A 25907-nucleotide genomic window follows, 5' to 3' on the forward strand; every position below is an offset into this window, starting at 1 on the left:
TATAAACGATAGTGTAGATCGTAGAAGAACTACCCTTATTGAAGATGCTATTTTAGGCGCTCAATTTGTCGTCATATCGGTTCATAGGTAACAAAACTTCGGTTTTCATTAGTAGTACCTATGAATTTTCCACCTTGATAAGATAAATTTACTGTATCAACATACACAATGTATACCTACGTGTCGTTTATAGATGCACGTGCCGCACATCCGCACACATTGCATTGTTCGTTATCAAGCGATCAAATTGAGTGAAATAACAATTGGACCGCATCCAATATCTGGATCATCGACAGTAAACCTTTTACGATTCTTCCTCTGTAATTGCTTTTATTTTTTCGATAGAAACTTACATGGCTGTGTGATACTACATTTCTAGCAACTTCTAGTGTCATGCAGTTTATGTTTTATTCTTTTTTTTCTTTTTTAATTATACGCTCAATTTACCTCGAAATAATTAATCGGCCAATTTCCTACATAAAACGTACTTACGTATATGTATATGTATATATATATATATCCATGTATATGTATAGTGTATAAAGATTCTACTTTTACTTGGCGTGTACAAACATGAAATATTTGCTGTGGGATCGAACCGACGCGACGTACAATATAAATGTCTGTCTTACTCGATACTAGGAGATGTCAGTGAGACCAATCGATAACATTTATTCGACTTTCGGTTAAACGTGACTGCTCTTTTCGAAGCAACTAGTTTCTACTTGAAGGAGCGCGTTCTATGTAGAAATAAAAAGATAAATTCTATATTCTAGTGATAAAATAAAAAGAACGTGATCTATTTTATATTCTTTACTTTAAATACGAATACCTGAATTACTTTCTGTATAGTTAAATAATATTTTATGTGGTTGATAATTATATATAATTCTAGTTTTTATACAATTGAACAATATTTGATACACTCAACAATCGTGAATCGTTATTAATTGAATAATGTCGAAATTTATTTAACAGTTGACTTTCGAAAAACTAAAAGATTGATATATTGGTAATTATATCGCACAAAGATCTTGGTATTTCATATTGAGCATTACCACTTGTAGCATTGGAGAGTGTCAAGGAAGACGGAATCGTGGAGAGGAAGTTATCTGCTGAATAATGAATGATCGATCCGCTCGTTTATCTTGCTGCTACATAATATTTAAGCAAGATAAATATTCGACCTTAACTACTTGTTCCGATACTTGTTTCAAAATTCTAGTTTGCTCCTCAGGTAGTTTTTTCTTCGTGCAACTGCTTCAACGTTTCATTTACATAATTCGGTTAATTATAGGGAAGATATAATGTTTCTGAAATAAAGTACCGCGACATTTTTGTCGAAAATGGTTGCTGTACGAATGCTTTCTATATTCACGGGAAAAATTTACTTCGTATACAAAACGTTTGTTTCGGGGAATTGATTTACTCGGAACGTGGAACAATTAAGTGGATCATCTTTCAATTTCTTGCGGAATTATTAATAAAAACTGGATCGTTAAACTGTACGGATAAAATACCGTTGGATGTTTTATACCTACGTAATTCTCCGACAATGAATCTATCAAATAGTTTATTACTATAATTAAACAGACAATGATGATTGGTTCGGTAATTTATGATATACATGAACATAGAAATTTGGATTTTCGGACAGCGTCTTTCCAATTATGCGTTTTGGTTTATTCGATATTTATGAACACGTAATGGCTTTCACGTGAAATCAATATCCAATTTAATACACAGAATTCAATGGGACAAACAAATATATCTAGAGACCTTATCAGAAATTATGTTCAACAATTAAGTATACTCGACGCAACGATACAACTATCGTTGAAAAATATTATGAGAGTTTACCAAAATAGTATAAAATAATAATAAATAAAACAATGCTGCAAGCGTGGAATAAACAAAGTTTCGAAATACAGATATTTGTCTGAGAGTTGCCAAGTACCTGAGCGAAATAAAATGTTAGCTTAATTGGCAGCGAATGTTGAATGAATTTTGCGATCATTTTTAATAGATGTTTTGGCACGTTTGGGAAATGCGGACGTTTTTCCTTGTGTGTCGATAAAACTTCTCAATTTGATTTTTCAATTCACACAGAATGACAACTGATACAAATATATTACACATAACAAACCATTAGTAATTTTCTACCCTGTTGTTTAATTACTATATCGTGTACTTGCTTGAAAACAAGTAATTGTTAATCCCTCGATTATAAGCATACCTATTATCAAAATATTTAATGATAATCTATCGTGTTGTTAGAGACGAACTACGCCAAAATATGTTTACTTCGTAGATTCGTAATAAATTAAGATTTATAATATTATTTTCATAACTTCTCCAACCTGTTGCTGTGAAAAAGCAGCTAAATTTTATATACGCACATTTATATAGTATGTACACACTGGCATTTTTATCTTTGCCTGTTTAGTTATGCACGATGTTAAAATGGGTTCTTTTGAAATAGGCACTTCAAGTGACAATTATTCGATGTGTCTCAGTCTCAGTATATCTTTTCATATAGAAATATACTACGTATCCGCACATTCTTCGATGAATAACTCGTTCAAATGAAATCACTGATTAGATGAAATATTTTATACGAACTCAAAGGGAAAGTTCAGTGAAAAGATCCAGTTTTATTATGAAACGTGCAATCATAAGAAATCACGTTCAATTTACTAGATGGGAAACTGTAGACTATTAAACTTCAAACTTGTACTTTACCGATACTTATTTCTTTATTTATATCTGTTTGCAGTAAATAACTTGTAACCTTTTTTTTATACACATTTTCATGTTGCTTCTAAGTTTTACCAGTATAATTTCACCAATTTACAAACCTCGTTGCTACTAAAATTTCAAAAAGTTCCCTGTAGCACATATAACATATGGAACAAAAATTTTCAAGTACCTTTATGGGTCGCTATACTTTTTATTATCGGATAGTACAACTGTTCATAGTAATTTCATTTGAAAGCGCTGAAAAACTCTGATTGTTGTTAGAACAGCTCCTAAGTTCATTAAATACTAAACCAACACTAATACGCTACAAATTGATATAACAGAGCAGTGTTGAAAGTTGTCGCAACTTGCAAATAATTTGTACGAAGCTTGCTTACATTGTTAATGAGCTTTATGATGTTTAGTATACGTACGAGGACGGAATCGAGCGGAGAATTTTATTTTAATATATTCTATTTCCACCATACCATTTTAACCGATCTGAATGCACAGCACGATTCGACTCGCTTAGGTGGCTGAAAGTAAAACGATTATAAAAGCTATGCTAATCGGAATTGACTTTTGCAGGCGCAAGGGTTTTAATGGTTTTAGAGCTCCTCTATCAACAGATTCTGGAGAGGGAAAAATGGTACGATGTGGGATAAAAATGGCACGATAGGTGAATTTAATTTTACATGTAAAATTCTTACTTGGTACACGTTTCTTCGTTGGGACGAAAGGAAAACAACATTCTTCCCATGGTCTTTCAAGAGAATCCTTCTCCGTGTATAAAGAACTTTTCCTCTTGAGAACATTTTTAAGTACGTTGCATACCCGACCTTTGCACTTCCTGAAAGTTTGAACCCTATGAATTCAAGCAATTTTGTAGCCTTCGATCATTTTTCATTTTATTTTCGCCGAGAAATTTATTCAGAACCTATTTCGATATATTCGTATTAACCCTTGAACGTTCAGGATCAAAGAACGTTACGTTCATGCTGTCATAAGTGAACTTTCGTCCCAATACGTCTCTCTTCGTTTTAGAAATCAATAAAGTCAAGTAAATGTTTTATTACTATTCAATTGCTGTAGCCGTGTCTATTATATATTTCGTTTAACGATTTCTTATTTTATAGTGAAACTGTCATTCCGCAAATTCTTACTCTCGAGATTGATTAATGTAACAAATGAAAATTTCAACTACATGTCAAATACGAACGTCAAATGTTTGTGTTTTATCTATAAATGTGGACGTAACAGTATCGACAGCGTAATATCGTCGCTTGCCTTAGGACAAAATTTCCACCACGTTAAAAAGTTTAAAGTATATAACAGAGAAGCGGAACAACTTTGCATGATAATGTGTGATCGTCAGTGTACATATATGCTACATATTTACATGAAAAAGCACTTTTCTTATTTGCATAATTTAACATCACGTCACAGTAACCCTGGCATCTGTATTCTTGACTTGGTCAAGCAACCACTTCACTATTCAAAGGGTTGAAAGAACGCTGGGTATATACGTGTGTGCAAGTAAAAAAAGTACTTGTTACAGTACACATGCGTGTACTTTCAGGCTAACTTCTTTGTTGTTGAAAGCGTTCTTCCACTTTCTTTCGAGAGCAACGCGATTACTTCTTGTATTGCTTATCGAACTGAAGTTTAATTGGAATTTTTATGATTACATCTTCGTTCTTCTTGCAATGATTAATTCCGTACTTCTTTCTAATTCCAGTAAACGACTCTTACGAATTTCCCCCCCGGATTTTTAAGTTTCTAACCGATTAATCGTTTTGCTAACAATGTGAATCTGTTATCGTTTTCGGTGTAAAACCATTAGGCATCCTAATGCTCATGAACAAGGGTGCATTTTCAATCGATTAGGCATTTAATCGCTGCTGATCCGCTGATATTTTCTTCTTTTTCTTCTTTATTTAAACAGTGCGTTGGCCACGTGTTATCCTTTTTGTTCGATTAGTTTAACGGCCCTTGGTTTCGCGATAGCGCGTTTCCATCGAGCACGTTACAAAATTATTTGGTCAACTACGTAATTTTGTTTAAACTATGAATAAAGAACAATTAGCATATGCGATATGGGAAGACAGGTTCTGTAATTGAGAGAAGACAATTGAAATATAAGTTTCAATCGATTTGAGACCAGGCACCGTACTGGTTTCCACTGTAAGTGCACTGAGATTTCAAAGTTGAAGTTGCTTTATTGCACGACAACTTCATAAACTCGACTTCTTGAACAGCTGTACATGACACTTGTTTAAACGAGAAATAAGGCCACTTAATCTCTTATTCACCACAGTCCGATTACCGGGAATTGTGTGACACGTTTAGAATGAAAGTTTTCATATTGTATTATGTCTTAGTTAAAACATTATATCTTCCTGCATATGTTTGTTTCCCATATTAAGCATATTGAAATATTACGTACAATACACGCGTGAAATATTTAAAAATGATATCTGTGTGTGTATGTATCTTAACATTACATTAATCTAAATTTGCTTCTCAATTCTAGAAAGAGAGAGAGAGAGAGAGAGAGAGAGAGAAAGAGAGAGAGAGAGAAGAATCAATAGTGCTGGTCACAGAGGATAATGAAGGCGCAAAAACGCAGTGAATCTATAGTTTTATCCTGTTAAATTCCAAGAAATTTCATACCGATTACAAATTTGTTCCAAAATTTGTGGAAATTAGAGAAATAGTTACATACAACAAGGAAGAATAATTATCGCTTTAATATGAATTTTTCTAATTTCGTACGAGTTATGGACGAATTTAACAATAGCAGTTTCCTTTCAAATTTTGTAGCAGCATAATAGAACCTCTCGTATCCGAACACCATTATCCGAGTATCTCGATATCTGAACGTTCTGCTGCAATATCCAAACGTTTCGCTATCCGAGCAGAATGTCTGCTGATAATAGAGCGCTGCAAATACTATTATTTCACGTATAATAGTGAAAAGAAATGAAATTCACGAAGATGTGCCTTCTGCAAGAGTTTCCATAATTCCAGATACAACGTAACTATCGACAGACTTAAATTGGCTCTCGTCTACTTACATTACCAATGATCCTGTATCGAGATTACGTTAATATAATTGAAGGCGACGAAGGCAGTAGTCCAATTGCAGATATAATAGTTACGATTGTTTAGCTATGATTCGTAGAGGATGAATTGATGATGAACAATAGCTTCAACCGCTCTTATTCCAACGTTGGACAGTATTCGGCCAGCATGCATTTCCAAATTGAAGCCGCTTTCCTCCGCATTATATTAGATTGCCGCGTAAGTTTCGTCCCGCTACTTCATATAAGTTTATCAACGTAATCATTTGAAATACACTGTTCGTATAAGTAATGGCTCTAGAATTCAAATAAGACAGACCAAGCGTAAGATATTCTCGTTTGTTTTTTCATAGTTACGAGTTCAGACAGGTTCTTGCAAACGTTCGAAATGCTAGAGTTGTATAACATATAGAACATTGCATATTCCACGAGTTTCGAGTTACTACAAATGGACAAGGTTAGCAAACAGGCATTCGTTTTATATTTCTCGAGGATGCTCCAACGATGCTTCGCACTTGTCGTCAAAGATTTGTTAAATTTTACGCTTCATACTTCGGCCGATCATAAATTCAAGATGAGAAATGGCTAGGTGAAAATATTCGAACGCGTTACCTTTGCGAGTTTTAGCTCAACTAATATGCTATTTTTACTTAAACTTCTGATCAAAAGTAGTTTAATCGCTAACTGTTCAAATTCCTTTTCGTAGTTCCATACCTGGATTTCTGAAGGGAAACAACGTGAATTTTTCCAAACTGTATTTCTTTTACTCTTTCAGCTGGCTGCTCTTCTAATTTTTCCACTAATATTGCCCCAGCTATGCGATGCCGATGCAAAGAAATCTCGTCTCTCGAACTTGAAGCACGATATATCATCCGCGAAAGGGCCATTAGACCGGACTAGGACGTAATCTACAAGGTGATCTTTCAGACTCTTAGAAGAATGCTTTTGAACAGATATAAACCTTGTGCTAGGTATTCTTCAGTTTTTGCGTGTGACGATAACGCATCTCATTAGTGGCACATTTAACGACTGGAAAAGATACGAAAGTCTTTGCACAGCTGTTACAAAATTCATAATTCCGCTATCCCATAGTCGCGCAGCCAGAAAATTCCAGTAATTAAAGAAACATTTGGAACAGAACATTTTCACTTACTAAAATCTTTCCGTGGGGAAAATTTCGCAATACGTTCACACAGCGTTTTCAAGGGGACGAATGACATAGTCAGTATCCGCAGTGATTAAAGTATAACGTGATCAAATCAGTAAAAGTGTAAGGAACCTTGGCAGGTATTTATTTTATATTTCGGATATTTGAAAAATATATTTTTAATAAACATGTATCATGTCTGTACTAGTTAGTTATCGAGAGCTGTTATTGATAGATTGCGAATTTTTATCCGTGAAAAATTAAAAGGTGTAAAAATGCATAGAACGTACGTGTATGTGCGTGATATATATGCAAAAATATATAGAATAAAAAAGGTACAATATTCAAAATATTATTTAGTAGGAAAAACATAACGCTTGCTTGGATTCCACTTTTTTACATATGTTTCGCGAGAGCACAAATTTGCATATTTATATTGTATATATGTCGTATAAGGAGTGTTTACATTATTTTGTCCAACATCTGCATAACATCAATTCATTTATGAACTACGCTAAACTCTGCAACATGTAATTGATGCACACTCGAGCACAAAACGACTGCCCAAAAACAATATCGTTCAATTATCTTTTTCTCAACTTTTGTCCAACTTGATATACTTATTTTAAATACGATGAAATATTTTCGTATTTGCGCGGGATGAAAAATATTGATATCGAAATAATCATCGAGTTTTCAATAACGTTGCTGGCGAAACAAGTGAAAAAAAATCAATTTATGGAGAAAAAGTAATTGTGTAAAAAGTGGTTCCATATGAGAATAAAAGTGGAATCGCAGTTTGCACAGGCGTGGATGTTATTGCGAGAAAACTCGCACCACAGGATGGTATAGTTAGTTAAACAGAGGAAAATTTTCCTGTGTAACTTCGCTTAGAACAGAGATACCAATAGTTTGGCCCAGTTATTAGAATCACTTTGTGTACGTGCATATCTAATCAGATATAATGAAATCTAATTGTAAGCACGATTTTCATTTACTGAAACATACCATATCGATTATCTATATTCGAAACATAACGAAAGTCGAACAACTGCGGCAAACAGTTGTTCCAACTTTTCATGCTACATAAAGTTAAGCTACGCTAGAAGTTATGAACAATGCATCTTTGTCTAGCTATTGACTAATATCCATTGTGCGAGAAAGAATGCCAGTGAATAAGTTAACAAACTAGGTGGCTTTCAGAGCAAACATTTTCTACGTACATTTTGCAACAATCGTTTTAATAATTATTTAGTCTTTAAACACGTTATCAGTACTCGGTACAACAGTATCGTAGTAATTCTCCTAAATAATAAATAATAGTATACATAGTATGTAAATACGTAGTAATAATAATAGCTAGCGATAATAATACAATTCTTGCGTAATATATAGTAGCATATTCGATGATAAAACAAATAAAATTCTACAGATTTTATTTCACGGTTTCAACGAAGCAATTATTCGAAAACATTTTATTATATAATTTATTATTGTACGTACTATCGATATTATTAGAGGGGAAAAATCTCACTGAAGTACATCATACATTACGTGACAAGTATAGATGCGTTCGATATTTTTAAAAAATCAATTTCTCTGCAAATGACCCCTTTGATAAAAAATTTCTGTTGCATTTTCGATTAATTTTTTTGAAGAGACTAATTTTGTTCTGTCATAGCTCACGTTCCAATTAATGTTCGCTGCGTTATTACACAGTAAAATTGCATTCCTCTTTTATGGAGAACAGCTTAGATTTCATTTCATCGTATACACATTTCCTCTTCGTGTAAATATGTTTTACTACACGTCTCGATATCTCCTTGATGTTTCATTCATGAGATTTTAATTTTATTTCTGTTGCTTTTATTACTATCCTCTTTTCTAATTTGCTACCTGTAAACCATTTTCTACCTGCTCGTAGAATTGGTATAAGTCAGTTTTTCAGTCAGTTTGGTATAAGTCAGTTCAGACAAAACATTTGTTGTTTCTTACAACTTTAATGTCTTTACATTATAATGAAATTTACGGTGGCATAATGTTTTCAGTAGACGAAAATCTTTTAAATATCGTAATTTTATTTCTTCAGATAAAAAACTGAACCTTCGCGTCATAGATTCTCAACCTGTGACGTTCCAAACTTGAGGAAATGTTGACAAAATGTTTTCTGGGAGATCGTCGTAGTTATTTTATTATCGACTTGTCCCGGAAATTCCGGAAACATAAAATTATTTATCGCACTTTTATTAAGATACTGGTATTCTATGACGAAAACATCTCCTATTTTTAGCTAAAAAGGAAAAATTCAGAATTGATTAGTTAAAAGGGTTTCGTTTTCCAACTAGATAAAGAATATTGAATGTCAGCTAGGATATTCAATTCCGTTCATTTTATATATCGAATATGACACACGCTTACTATCATTTATTCTACTTTTTATAAAATCCTCCAGTGGGAAAAAAATTGGATAGTCTAAAGCTACTTGAAGGAATCTATTATTGAAGATGACAAAGAGTTTCTCAAAAAGAAGCTCGTGCAAGCCATTCTATAGGCAGCAGAGTATCATCAAAGAAACTAGCAGATATTATTCAACATCGTGCCTCAATTTTTCTTAAATTTCCAACAATCCGACAGTTGTAATTAGTTTTATAGAAAGCTTCGTTAAGACGACTTCCAGCAGCCTTTCATCGTAATATTCCACCAATGGTTCTAATCAATACGCAACATTATAGATGAATTTAAGATTCTCAACATCGTATTGACAATAATATATTGATCGTCTAGGGGTCTTCTAGCCACGATAATGTTGAAAACCTCAAATATTGACAATAATATCGTCAATAATATTGATCGTCTGAACGCTCCTTCTATTAAAAGCGTCTTTTTAGCAGAGTACGGTCATACGTTATTTTGCAGGGAAATGGAGTTGTAGTTTGAAAAAGGTTGAGAAACACTGGCATACGTGGACAACAATGCATATCTGGACTAGCGGACTTCTTAATTAACGTTGACCGGCACATGAACGCACGGCACACCTGACTTTGATGGACAGGCGAGCATGCAGGACGCCGACAGCATTAGCAGGAGATGCCCTCGAAATTTCGCGATTCTTCTGCAGCGGACAGCATATTTGCCCACTTATTTAAATTTCAGACAAAGACACCCGTAAAGACGAATGGATGAAGTGTAGCCGAGCGAGATAATTAGAAAACGGAACGTTTTTTTCTCCTTCAACTTTTAATAATTCGTACACGAAGGAATTTAAAGCCGTGAAACAAAGTAAAGCAGGATGTGCAGCGTGAGGAAACAGTACGCGTAGAGTTACGTACTTACACAATTTCCCAGCTAGATTAAATCTCGTATACATATACGTTTATTTGAAATATGTTCATCTAGAAGAATTTTAACAAATACCAAAAAAATATCCTTATTAAATCAACAAATTTTTAATTTAAAATTACAAAGTATCAATTGAGCCTGTCATAGGGTTAACGAAGTATTATTAATATTTTTATCTGTAGTATTTCCTCCCAGTTTTCTCTCGCAATTTCAAATAATTCTGTCTTCTTTCGATAGGTGAATTTATTCGCGTGATATTTTAGATTCCACCATAAATGCGCATTCGAATGTAGATTTGCGAATTAAAGTTAATTTTTGTTTAGTCTGAAACTTCTACGTGTCTAGAACACAAATTTTGTTGCCTTGTTTCAAACGAAACGTCCATCCATCCATCCATCTAAAAAACGTAATAGATTTCTGTCGAAAAAGTACCGATATACCAAATTATTCATAATTCAGTTATGCTTAATAATCAGAATCATCTAATCACGTTCTTACAACAGGGATCGTTTCTAAGAATAAGGAAAGGACAATGAAAATGGAATATGAAAGAAAAAGAAAATGATTAACGTACTGTCTAAAACGAGAGCTCCGTGGCTGCTTCTGGAATCTCAAGTGATGGGATCAAAGAGACTTAAAGGACAAGCCTTGTTAGCAGTTACCCAAAGTTTGTCAGAGGGGTGGACGTTTTCTGTATTGGAAAAACTATGAAGCAGAGCACCTTTTAACGATGCAGAGCGAAATTGATTTTAAAGTTTCAACTAAACGATAATTCTCAGACTTGCCGCAATGAAACGTCTCTGAAATTTAATATTTGCTATATGCTGTTTGTAAATGTTATTCCCCTATATTTTACGTACATTCGGGATGTTCCACGTAATTTTGAACTTGAAAGTTTAAAAAGTAAGGTACAGGAAGCGATTGTAAAATTGTAGAATATTTAAAGTACCTGCATATATTCGCAATTCTGTAATTCTTTTAAAATGCACGACAATTAATTTCTTAACGCGTTGTTATATAAATAGAAAGTGTAAATGTGAATTTCGTGAATATCATTGACATAAAAGTAGCTCATTTTGTCTACATATACGTTTTATCTATTTTCAATCACGCAAAGAATTGCAATTTGTTTCGATTCATAGTCTCACGAGTTTCATAGTCTTTTATGCTGTATAGTAAGAATTTCGTGTTTACCGTGGTTTGTTTTAAAATACCAGAGCAAATATCATTTTTTATTCTCCAGTTACACTTCGCTTCCTCTAGGAAACTGTATGCTTTCCATTTTAATCTAAAAATATTGGTTGTACGTATTCCTCCTATGGGATACTCTTAAGATGCGACAAAATTCCTTTTCTATCGAAATTGACTGAAATTATGGTAAGTGGCGACGTAGGAAAAGAAATTTAATAAAAGTCCTATTTAGGAAAATGAGAGTATAGCGGTCTTCTCTCGGCATATATGATACCGTGATCTTCGCCTCTCAACGAACCGAATGAGATGAAAAATAACGAAAAAGGAAGGAAACGCTACTGTATTTCTCTTCTAAAGCGTTTCTCGCCTCATCTGACTTATTAAAAGAAAATATGAAACACACGTGCTAGTTTATTCCAACTTTTATACAGTTTAAAAATTTATTGTTCATATTTGCTAGAATACCGAGACAAATATTTTATAAAATATTGATCTTTGATATCTTGAATATTACGTTCGATGTTAGTTAAATAACCGGTACCAAATATAGATTTTGTTTGGAAAATTCCAAAATTCAGGATATACTGAATAGATAGATAGTGATGGATGGTTTGAACAAATTAGGTATTCAAGCATGTAAGATATATGTATAAGCACGATCCATAAAGTAATCCTAAATGTTTATCTTTGATTTAGGGGTTCCAACATTTTCACATTGCATAATCTTTCTACGCGTTATAATAATTTTGCAGAGGCAGATAGAAACAAGGAATTAACGCTTAATTATACCTACTACAGTACAGAAATCATAACGAATATTATACTTTGAGTATTTCATATGTTTTTTATACATATTTTCTAGGCATGAAAATTTTACAGAAATGCGTAAAAATTCGTAATCTACTTATTAACTTTACTTTCCTCAATTTTGCTTTGCCATTGTTCTTGCCAAACGATTTTTAACGTAACCTTGAACTTATCGAACAATTTCAAAACCAACTATTTTCACAGTTTTCAATTCTCCTTTCGTCGATACAATCCTAGCTCTATGACGGTAACATTATTGACATTTCCTTTACGCGGATTATTTGCATTTCGACAGATGCCTTTCCTTTGCTCCACTGCCAGCCGAAATCAATAGACGTGTCGATAGATGAAACAAGTGAAAAATGAAACGGCAGTCTGGCCGAATTTTCGTTCACTAGCCACGTTAATGAAACCCATTCAAACTGTATCGTTCAAATATACAATCTGTTTAATGATGCGGTTCTAACTAATTGTTATTACTCTCAATTAAACTACAATTTGATCGTACGAAAGACAGGAAACAAAATCACTCAGCGACACAAAACTCTCACTCTCGGCACCACCCGAGGAACTAAACTCTTTCACACAACATGCAGCAATCCCAACACATTTTCCTCTTCTTCATTTTACACTCTTTTTCACTCAGTCCAGGCAAACTACGCAGATATTCCCAGGACACATCTATGTACGTACCATCGTGTCCACTCAAAAGCTTGGGCTGCCATGTACTCTTCTTTCACACTTTGCTTTCAAGCGTTTCAGAGCAAAGCACGACCGCTCGAAATTCAGTTACTCGCCATAAACATTCACACGAAATTCCTTTTTCCACGGTGATGTGACAATCAGGATGAAGTTCCCCGATATGATTGTTCTTATTCAGAGTGTACGGCTATGTAGAGGGCTGCAAAATCTGCATTCTCTGTTTTTAGATCACAGGCCACATAGTAAGAGCCGCCGTACAACAAGTCTTAGCTCACGTTCATACATATTTCTTATACGATTATTATCGGCGATTATTAACCGCGTCTTCGAATATCAGAATGTTAAGGAACGTTCTTGCGGTGTGCAAAAGTTTCTCGTGGCAGTCGGTGGTCGCCTGTCTGTTTGTATAGTTCACGATCTACTGAAATTCCTGAGAAATTCAGCGTGAAGGATATCCGAAGGAACGGTTCGATTAATTTTGTCGCTTCTTCTTTAAAAGCTACCGTAGATGTTGGAAGAATTTTTATTTCGCATCGAAGAATATTCGATCTTTCAACGAGTTCCTCAGCGTCAGTTCTCGAAATGATTAAATGCCTTGCACTTCGATCAGATCGTTCGATCGACAAGCTCTCTTCAACTTTCGAATGCTAGAAAATTGTGAAATTATTTTTCGACCAGTTCTTGGACTATGCGGTGGAAAATGCGTACGCAGAGTGAAAATAACGTAATTGCAACTCGAGGATATTATTACGCGAGAAAATAGCATAATGGAATGAAATGGAATTGAGACTATTATATGCCGCTATAACTGATACCAAGTTGCATGCAATCGATGATGATGCGACGTGTCTCTGCAACGCGGAACCGAGAATTATTGATTCAAATTCATAAATCATACACCATACATAGATTACCATTTAATAGTCTGCCGTTGAGTTGCTAGTAATTTATTCTGGTTGTCGATGTGCATGTTGTGTGTATGTTGAGAGTTGATAAAAGCAAGAATAAACAATTATCAAATAATCGAATCTGTGAGGGATATTATTAAAGGAAAAATTACATGGCAAATATATTCACGAGACTACACTATTTTCACGAGACATCTTATTTTGTAGTTATGGTAAAATACTTGTATATACAAAACACAACGCTTTATTATTGAAATACATTTCGCATTTACTTTTTATTATTTTGCTGTAACTCTCCAAATATGTCCTACTTTAATGTTTTAATAAATAATGTATGGTACAATCTTTAATTTACACTTTTTAACGTGAAACGTTTTGTCCCGACGTTTTATTACGATATTTTGTAGTAGTAGTAAAGTAGCAGAGATTGGATGCATTCTTATTTTATAAAACGTATCTCACTTGAAAAAATTAACGAAAAGAGATTATTCAAAATGTGACAAGAGAGCGGAACTGTACATGTAATTCGTTGAAAGAGAGATCGTACGATTTATGAAAGAAAATATTTTATCTAATAATTTACACGTTACAATGTATAATTTGTACAATTTTATTTAATATAATTTTATTTTAAGCGAGCATTATCCAAGCGAGAACTCGCATGCCCTTTGGATATCTCTCATATCACGGAAACCGTGTGACGTTAAAGAAGTGTCCACTGCGTCAACGTTTCGTTGGCGACTGCAGATTTAACATCGAAATAACTACTAAATTAGTTCGTAATTTTTATATGTTTTTTTCTTTGATTATTTCATTATCGATTTTTAACGACATTAATTTCACAAGTTTGAAGTGTTATGACATAAATATAATAAATAATAGCAATGTATTAATTAACGAATAACTTATAGAGGGTGGAAAATTGTATCGATCAGTGTACTCAAAACTGCAACAATTCCATTTCTTTCTTTTTTTTAATAGAATTGCTTTTATCTCTGATACTTTCCAAAATATTCTAAGAAAATATATTTTCTGTCTCTTTGCGGGCTTTCATTCTCTAAATTTCTGCAAACATTCTCTAAGCCAGTTCCTCTAAATATGGAAAATTATCGGTAAAAAAAGTTATGTACAAAGTTTCGTGAAAATTCGCGCGTCATACTTAGGTAATGTTTCTTGTCGCTGTACCATCCTGAATGAGAGTGTGGGTTATCAGTCAGTTGGTAATTTATGATAGGTAATTTCCCGTGATTAACAGTACCTTAGCAATGTGCATCTACATCAATCAAGGGGCCACGTGTTGAGGTGGTCGAATCTACGAGCGAGATTACAACACAGCAACTGGTATTGAACGGGCGACGACGAGGCTGTAATTATTAATATTCGTGTTCCTTCGAAGTGAAAACCTAATATCATGCCATTTTCCGATACGCGGAGTTCTCAATAATGACAGGTATTCGTGCGCGTATTAGAAAGTTTCCTAATTACGGGTTAATTCTGGCTCTGGTCGACTCTCTGAAAATTCACGGTTGACTTTCTCAATCAGTTTGTACTTTCAAAGATCTCATACGCACAACAAAGCATTATGCATGCCATGCACGCTAAGTCTCGCCATGCATTCTCTGAATCGCTCTTGCTTCTTGTAACTAGCGTTCCAACATAAATATTCGTTTGGTTCTCAACCATTCGTTATCCACGCGAATTCTTAGTCCCACCATATGTTTGGATCATCTCGTTCCCCTTCAATTTAGCTACTGTCTTTTGCAAATGCGTCCTCTTGTACAACTAACTGTGCAATCTTGTGGTATTTAATACAATGTTTGTTAGGGTTACGAGGCTGTTGAACTTCGCTACATCTCATAACGCGGCGTTATGCTTGAAGCAGCAATCCCAAAATACTTGGCAAAACTGAGTTTACATAACTTTTAGAAGCTGACTGTTTCGAAAGTATCCGAGCGTTGCTTCCCGTCAACGCAGTCGAACTTGCAGGTCTTCTGCAGGGACCGGCTGTTCCTTGTAAATGTTACTAATTTAATCGAGGGAATGAACTGAACGAGTCTGAACGAAATAGCCGAAAGAAAGAAAGAAATTTATCTTTTTTTTTAATTCGACTTGAAATTTCTAATTAATCCTCTTCTGTTTTCAATCGCGGATTAACCAATATCGAGATCTTGCGAACCTTGCCCAATACGTGTGCGAATTATACAAAAACGAATAGCGTGTCATTAACAAAACAGAGAATCCAATTACCGTGAAATTGTTGTAATTATATATGGCAATAACGGATAGTCTCTGTCCGGAACAATTTTCTTTACCTGCTTGATCCTAAGAGTATTCGAAGTACCAATTTTTAATAATATATTCGTATTCTATCAAGTTTGAACAAGTTTAACCAAAATATTCTTTTTATTGCAGTTTCGTTCATTTTATTGCACGCGATGGAACCAGTCCATTGAGCAGATAACTGTGGCAAACAATATTAATTTTGTAACGAGAGTGAAAATGTAGAAGTCACGTATTACTGTGAATTTAGTAACAAACGCAATTCTAAACTCCTGAGGATCAAAGTATTATAAACCTGGAGACGCGTCGTAACAATTAACGGTCCCATTAAACGCCTGAACACCTGGGGTCTAACTGCTTTCAAACATCCTCATAGCTCGCAGGAACAACAACCCCACGAATTCTGCATTGTATATACTAGCTACTATCCCAGAATGACTCTACAAAGATACTACAACGAATGAGTACAGTTCTAACATCTAGTCATTTTGTACTTGTGTCGCATCCTAATTCCTAAACCGAGTATTCCATAGTAGCCTATAAAACTCGAAGGACCAGAAAGACCAATTCGCCAATTTTGGATTTCGTAGAGTCGCAAAGAGATTATTTTACTATTTATCAAATATTATATAATATTTATTTATTATGTATGTAAGTCCAGCTTTTATCAAACCTTTGGATAGCAGTCTATGCACGAAAACGAAGTAAACAAATTTGTATGAGCGTGTTGAGATAAATTGCGCAGAAATTAATTATTTACAATGGAAGAAAGTAATTTTTCAATTTCACGTTGCAGATACTAGGAAAGAATCGGAGCTGCCGCGTACAAGATGAGCGTGGGCAAGATTTTAACATGGATGTTATATTTTATCATAATAAGCGAGTGCCACATCCGAAAGGGACGCGACGAGGATGGTTCGAAGCTTATACGTATCAATGGTGATGTAATTCTCGGAGGAATCTTTCCTATGCACGAACAAGTATGTATAATTCTATTGTATTTTCTATAGATAACAAATGGTCTGAAATTGGCGTATGAATGTAAAATTCTACGGTATTCGAAGCTTCATTGTGTCACCAAATTTCATTACTAAGTTCGGTGAAAAGGAATTAAGCCACTTACCAACTTCGACTAACTTCAGAAATTACGTAACAGTTTCACTTCCGAAACGAATATTTCGGAAATAAAGAGTATTATTAGCGAACTTTTGCAAGTTGCAAGTTATAAGATGGCAGTATTGATAAATTCTTTTACACAATGGAGTCATTAAAATGAACAAACCTTATCAATTTTTACGTTTTATCTATTTTACTTTAATTTGCATTGTCTATTCGCGTGTAAGATACCTTCGATACTTTGAATACACAGTGGTTGAAGTATTATACACATGAACTGCTAACTTTCTACTACGAAATAAAAATTTCCTCCCATCAAAGGGGATTATCTCTATTGGAAATTTAAACACCCTTGTTTTCATATTCCAATATCGAACTATATAGCTTCTACATTTCCATCGTTTGCATCGACGTACATAAATTATTAGTTTCAATATTTAAACATCCCATTTGAAAAATTCTCCATTCCATTAAAACAGAGAGAAGAATAAATGTGAAAATAGATCATACGTACGTCGCTTCTCTGAATTTTCGTGTAAAACAGTTACGTATGTATGCTGAATGTATAGGTTCTTTTCTTATAAAATAATGTCCAAGCAAATTCTGTTACTATACTCACATATTGCATTCATTTTACTTTGTTCCATTAATTTAATTATATATATGTTGTTGTTGTATTATTAACACTAAAATAATACGGGTTTTGCCTTATTGTAGTGCTACACAGGACACGTGAAAGCTTCGCCGCATTTACAATACACATTACTACATTATTAATTATCGAAATCAGCATTATCTCTGCAGAGGAAAATTGAGAATTTTTAGAAGAGAGTCGTGTCAAATGAAACACGAATGCTGAAAAGTTTCAGTGAACAGGAAACAGCGCACGATATTATTGAAAAGGAATATGTATTCCGTGAAACAAATTTTTTAACGTTTTTTAAACTCAAAATGCATGGCGCTGAATATTAATAGAAGGAGAAAAGAAGTGCGAGGGATATTCATTTAGATGCTACGTTGTAAACGATCAACTTTTTCAACCGTTTCCTTTCATATTATTTTATGAATGAATTATTATATAATTCACAACATTCGTTTCTTATAAATTTCTGTAAAATTGTGACATCGGACGTAGAAGGTAATGGGTCGTGGTATTTTTGATCGAAAAATTGTCGAACTGCTAGAACTTGGCGAAGAAAAATCATACAATAATTCGCCTGGATACGTTTTAAAGGAGCAAGTATCTACTTTCACCTCCATAAGTTGATTTCCTTCGAAGATGCTTTCACGCTAGCAAGCGACACGAAAGTCAAGGTGGTTTTTCTCACGAAAATTTTACAGAGTCAAGCTACTCTGTAGAGCCAGGACATTCCTTTTCTCCACCCAAATCATTACGAACGTAAATGTCAAAGTCTGATCTTTATAACGATCCGTCAGGAGCTAATTTAAAATTTGTTTCACCGTTTTATTGCTTCCAAAATTTATTCACACGAATCGCATATTGTATGATTATTCTTCGCGAAGTCACAACGGCTAAAAAATTCAACAATATCTCGATAAAGATTTCGTGCTCTTTTAATTATCGCGTTATTTTAATTAATATTAATACACTCTCACACTATATCACGTAACAAAAGTTACTTTAATTACTCTACAATTGGCAAAAGGTATTAATTAACGAGACAAGGCAATGTGCTCTTTGCCATATAATGTTGATCGATGAAACGTTTTATTCCACGTGGTCCTTTTATGTAGTCGGAAATATTGGACTCTGTTTCTTTTTTCGCTTCTAACGTATCGGTAGAACTGGCATGTTTCAGAGAAGCTCCAGAGAGTTGAACGTGAAATGCATTTTTCTTCCCTAACTTAATCTTTAAGTGAATGCACCGAGTCACGAAATGTTACCGGTTGTTCCATTTTATACGATTCTTATTTGACGCTAATACGACAGATATTATTATAGCATTAGTAATTTAGGGCTTTCCTTTCATAGATAAATGTCATACAATGCCTACAATTCGTTGTCTTTTAATAATACATAGAGAAGAGTAATTTGACGAAATTGTCATATTAAAAAAAAAACAAAAACGCTGGATCATCGTCGATCACCATACATTTTTATCGAAGTAATAGCTGAGATGTAACTTTTAAAACGATGTATAGTATTTGTTATGAAAAAAGGACGAATATATATATTTTTGTATTATTACTTTATGTATACTATATAAAGTAGAAGCAACTGTTTATAATAACTACAATAACAATTTATTAATCGTTTAACAATTTAGTTCACAAAATTCGTATTACTATAATCTAACAGAATAATTGAAAATGTGATGTTAAGCTTGTCTTCAATCTGCAATATGTTTATACGTATAATTCTCTGTCATCTTGACGGTGGCTTTTGAGTTCCATCTTCGTAAGGCGATTTTTACGGATCACGTGTTTTTCACAAATGTACAGAAATGCGCACGAACTTATGGACTGACCCAATATCAAGAGAAAGAAACATGTACGTACTTACTACATAAATCACGACAGGCGCGCATTTAAGTTTTCTTCGCGTACTAAAAATAGGTCAGATAGACGATTCGATCTTCTAGGGTCAGTTTTTCCTTGATAGACAAACGTATTTGTGCAAGAAAATGGAACTTATCGCAAGATAACAAACATCAGATCCCAAAGAGAAACTTCGTAACATTAGATGCGTTCAGAGTGACGTTTGAAAGAATTTCTTTTTCTATTTACAATCCATTTGTTGGAATAATTAATGAAATACTGTAAATGTTAAAAATTACGCGAAGATTCTGATAGTTTTGCAGTTTAAAAAAATTTTCAACAAATTTATTAACGCTGTATGAACGCATAAATAACGAACTTTATATTGTACTTATGAAGAAACGTCTGTAAGATTAGCGAGATACGGAGTACATTTTATATTCTCTTTGATATCAAGTAACAAATTATTCCAACGTTATTATAACAGAAGAGAATATGCGACTGTAATTCTTCCACTTTGTAAGTATGTACGAGTTGTAACAGCTTTTGTGTTATCCAAAGTAACGAGGAAAACTGTCCAACTGTCTCGCTCAATGTTTAACGAAACTTTGCTAACTTATAGGGTTCATCAAGTACATTCTCTTTTAGATGCAGCTAATTGTTTACGATGTACAATGTACACACACGTTAACAATTGGAATTACGCCATGACATATATCCAGAGCTAGTAGCGTAGTACTCTGATTCAGGTTCTTATGTATCCTTAGTCCGTAAGACAACAACCTGATCGAATGTGTCCTGAAAATGTCTGCGTAGTTTACTTGAATGGGATTAAAGGCAGAATGAAATAGAAACAGAAGAAGCGTGCAGGTGTTAGAGTATACGTGGTGCTCTAAGCTTTCCGAGGCCAAATTTTTTTTGGATATTCTATGAGTATAACTGAGACAAAAACGTTATATAAATATAGATCGTTTGAAACTTCATTAAAAAGTTATGGTAAATTGGTATATTTCATTTCAAGATATGAATTTTAATACTTTATTAATTTTAATACTTTAAGTTCATTTTGATTCCAATTCATCTTAATGAATCAATTATCTCTTTGTATCAATTCACCACACGTATCCATATTCCTTTGATATATTCCTCTTTTTTTCTTTCTTCTTAACTTGTTTTCTTTCCCTGAAACCATAGATTGAATTTTATAATTTTTAAGAAAGATTCGTTTCCCTTGATAACGTGTCACCAAAATTTATATTATTCTTTCTGTATTTCGTATTTTTATTATAACTACTTAATGAAGCTTTACATACTGGTAAAATTTCCAAAACATGGAACACCTTGTATTATGTGGAAGATAGGTGCTCGAGTTGACTCGATTGCTGCATAAATGATACCAAGGGCGACAGTTTTCTGCCGAGTAATTTTAGTATTTTATTTTTCTTATTTTCCGTCTTGCCAGAGAAAGCACATACGATAAAATAAATAGAATAAGAATCGCTCGAACATTTGCTTTATTTTACAGCGCCGATTCTCAAATCTATACTTTCGCATTTAAAGGGAACTGTGAATTTAAAGAGTGGAAAGTTTGTGAAGTTATGCCTACATAAAAGATCACTTAGGTATATTTAATAGGCGGATAAAAGAAGACACGCTTGGAAAAATCGCGTCAGATTTTAATATCTTCGCAGGAAGCTTTCCGAACATAGTAAATCATCTGAAACGAAATGGAACTGCAGAAAACCGTCTAAGATCACGCCCACGGAGAATTATGGTGCGATAGGATCGCATGATACGAAAGCAAAGAGGTGGTAAAAAATTGTTTAATCTCTTGTACATAATTGAAACCTAAATTCCGTCTTTTTACCCAAGAGATATAAATTTGTATGCGAGTAAAAGAGATAGGATATCACCAGGCATGACAACGAGCACTAAAAGGACAGTCATTTATAGCAAACCAAGTGATTCTGAGAAGGACGATTAAACAGATTCAGCGACTAAAGATATTTAGAGTACACGGTAGGAATGAAACAAATCCAACAATTAGTTCTATATATCTTTCCACATAAGTGCATTTTGTACAATTTTGCTTCTTTAAATTTTTCGTAAATGTTTTCCACGGGAAAGAACAATTTTTCCAAAAATGTCATTCACACTCTTTTTATTCTACAAAATTCGTAAATTTTTAGCCAATGAAAAACATGGGCAGAGATTTTTAGATCATCGTGATTAGTGCGACCGTTAAACACTGAAGTGGATCTGTGCTAATACCTGGCTGCATTTCGTTAATTACGGCAGACGATTTACAATTTATAGAAGACACATTAACACGGGCAGAGATATGAAAAAATTACTACGAAAAAATGTACAACAGTCCGCTGAGAAAAAATAATGAACCACTGGGATCCATTTATTTTCTAACGAAACAATTATCTCACGCATAAACGTAAAATTACAAGGAAATTTTTCGACGGAAAGAATTATCGTCGCTGTAAGCACAAAATCCCGACTACAACTGGTTCGAGCATTTATAGCACTTGGATAAAAACATTGCCAAGCGCTGTAAAATCAATATACCCTTGTTTACTAAAGAATATTATCAAACGAACCAGCCGAAATAAATAAACGTGTAATTAATAAATTAGTAAAAAAATGTGCCGGGATAAATCTGGGAAAAAACAAACAAATTCGAAGATTTCATAAGAATTTTTCAACTCGTTAATAATTCGCTACTTACATGCACAAAAATGCAAAGGTAGAAACGGAATTATTTCCAACTCTATGATACGTTTTCACATGAGTGTACATTTTTTAAATCTATTTATGTAAGCGATGTATGACTTGTATATTTTTGATATACGGTAGCATACAATTCAATAAGCAGCTTTTGTTAAATTTATCTTTAAAAAGTAAGTGTAAGGGAACACGATTATCGAGTATATACTGGAAATCAATCATATTTTTCATGGATTTTATTCATAATCATATTTTTATTCATAGGTGGCAGGTTCCATCGGTCAATCACCATGCGGAGCAGTGAAAGAAGAAAAAGGAATGCAACGTTTGGAGGCTATGTTGTACGTTCTCGATGAAATAAATTCAGACGATGAGTTATTGCCAAACACCACGTTAGGCGCGCTTATTCTCGACTCCTGCAGCAGTGATACATATGCACTTGATCAGAGTATGGAATTCGTCAGATCTTACATGAATCAAGTAAGTACATGTACAGTATTAAGACATTTTAAGCTCATAAATTTTACATTTGTAGCAGAGATGTATCTAATCTTTAGCACTGCAATACCATTACTTAACTTGACAACTCATGCGTCGTCTTTCGCGTGATAGATATCGTTTAACATAACAAATTAGTAAGACACAGTTTTATTCGAAGATTTCTTCCTTTTACTCTTCTCTCTGTTAAAATAACTGTAATGTTCCTTACAAATCTTCTTCCTACACGATTGCATATTCCCTTTTGAGAAATCATTTTATGCGCGACTTTATCGCCAGATTTGTCTTCAGAATATGTGAATTCACCATTTTCATTCATATTTTCTACTTGTTGAAACCATGATTATGTCAGATAGATCTGAATTCTGTACGATGCAGTATCTCGAGTATTCTTCTGTAGGATTTATGATAGGAAATCTTTCCACTTCTAAGCAAATGTTTTAAAAAATATCCAATTGAAAAAATACGAATAATAACGAATTACATATTTGTGTTTTGTCTGTACGCTTTCTTTTTAGTAAAAAAGTAAATTCTAAATAGATGCAACGAATTTATCCATAAAGCCAAGCTAAGGTACGAAAGATAGAAAAAATAAAATCATAGTTGTTCGATAAATATTTAAAATAACGTAAGCGTATGTAAAATATATGTTTAAATAATACAAAATTAGGTATCTTCTTAGATTACCTTATCAAGTTTAAGTATACCCTCAAGGCAGTAGATTAATCTTTACCCATCTAACACCAGAAATTAATAGACCAGATTTATCAATTTCGGTCCGTTTAACACTCGAAGCTCCATGTATAGTAAATTTTATAGGATATTACGTATTTAAAAATAATATTCATTTGCAATAGAATCAATCGATAGACTTGATTGAAAATTACTTAAATAAATTACCTCTTCTAACGAATTTTAATAAGTTATCGACTATCGATTGATGATAACGTAGTAGGAAGAAAACACATATTACAGGCTATTAATTTTTCTCAAAGAATTATTTCATATAATTACAACTGCTCTTACATATCAACTTACTTATCGTAATAAGTTATTACATGTATTTTTCGGTAAACTAAGCGATACATTAATTAATTTTCTGTCGTACGATGATTCAAACTGAATCATATTTCTGAATCGTATTTTTCTCAACTTTTATTTACATTTTCTTATTTTTAAACTAATACGATGACTATTGCAAAACTTTTCAACAGAGATGTACATGCATAGTACGAGTGATTTACATGTCGGAAAATGATTAAGTTACAACGAAACTTCGAAGAAGACTACATCTTTCTTTAATTTACTCTGCAAAACAACATGGAAGATGGTGGAGAACATTTTACGCGGTGTCATTTAGTATTCTTAGTGAAGTGGAAATGATTCGGAAGAGCATCTGCTACTCCCTGCTTTGGCGTTATATACCTAGATGCGGCGATAGCACTGATGCAGATATAACCTTTGCAGAGACCACTATTTCTTTGGTATCTGACGCGAAGTAGAAAATTTAGAATCGATACTCTGTCATCTCCCGTCCGTTTCAAGCATGACGGACGCTGCTACTATGTATAAGTAGCATAAGTCTAGCATTGACCAGACTCGTAACCAACAACTCTTCAACGACAAACTGAGCTCCAATTACCTATCCCTCATTTTACATAAATTTCGTCCGGACATTTATATCTATTAATAAACGATCGATTATTATTTAGAACACGAGATAATAATTTTATGTTAAATAGAGATCGTCGATAAAGAAACTAGTAAACGAATCAATAACCATAGTGGATCAATTGAATGTTTCATAGCTGTGTATCTCTACCTTAGAAATAAGCTTTAAATTACTTGGACGTCATATTTTCTGCTCCGGTTGCAACAACGATTAGTAATTAGACTTTATGAAAATTAAAAATTAAAATGAGAATTTCATTAAATTTACATTTACAAACGCAACGATACATGCCTTCTAGCGAATCGCACGTATGTATATTTAATATACTCCCAACATTCAGCTCCTCGTATAAAACTAGGTATGATAAAATTTGATTTCATACACGTATTTGCGATTTGTTTGTGCATGAAACATCACTGGTTTTTCAATCACGCTGCGAACATTTTGTACGTATTTTTCTGAAAATATCTCTATATCTGTTTTGAAAAATCTATGCAACTATGAAGCGAAACCTTGTTTGAAAATTATGCTTTTATTTTAGTGACTTAGTTAGGCAAAATAGATGGTTGTAGTATATTTCCACAATATTTTTCGGTAGAACAAGCAGAATGAATGTAAAATTGTAAAAGAGAAATTAGTGGAAATAAAAGACGCAAAATGGCCAACTTGATTTAACAAAAATTCGAATGGATATTTTTATGCATACAAAATCAACATTCACGTTAACCAATGAAGTTCTTTTGTACAAAGTGCAATAAGCTACCGATTCTGATATTAACGATAAACTACTCGATACAATCTGTTCGTTCAATGATTTCCATTTATACAATATATACATATACATGCGTATATATGCGATATCAGTTTTTAATTCAAAGCATCGATATAAGCAAATCTGATCGACGAGTAGAATAGACACGATACAAACACGCGTGATTTCTCTTTTATTCGTTTTCAGGATATATCGGAATACAAATGTGAAAATGACAAACCACCGATGTATGTGCCCCATAAACCTGTCACGGGTGTTATAGGAGCTTCGTTTAGCGTAGTCTCCATTATGGTAGCCAATATTCTGCGATTATTCAAGGTCAGTAGTTAAAAATCATTCTCATCGAAGTGAAAAATTCGTACGTTTACTATCGGTGTAGGAAAGATATGTTAAAATAGCGGACAGATTTTTCATCGTT

The 25907-nt window shown here is 33.6% G+C and overlaps 1 protein-coding gene across 1 annotated transcript in view; it reads left to right on the plus strand.

Moving 5' to 3' along the window:
• The window catches only part of LOC117155109 (metabotropic glutamate receptor 8), a 43324-nt gene that overhangs the window by 5752 nt on the left and 11665 nt on the right, over positions 1 to 25907 (plus strand). The window contains exons 2-4 of the mRNA XM_033330692.2: positions 16993 to 17176; positions 22812 to 23027; positions 25676 to 25807. Of these exons, the coding sequence (XP_033186583.1) occupies positions 17027 to 17176; positions 22812 to 23027; positions 25676 to 25807 (498 nt within the window). The 5' untranslated portion in view covers positions 16993 to 17026. The remainder of the gene's footprint in view (positions 1 to 16992; positions 17177 to 22811; positions 23028 to 25675; positions 25808 to 25907) is intronic.

This window comes from Bombus vancouverensis, chromosome 12 (assembly GCF_051014615.1).
Source record: "Bombus vancouverensis nearcticus chromosome 12, iyBomVanc1_principal, whole genome shotgun sequence".
Lineage (NCBI taxonomy): Eukaryota > Metazoa > Arthropoda > Insecta > Hymenoptera > Apidae > Bombus > Bombus vancouverensis.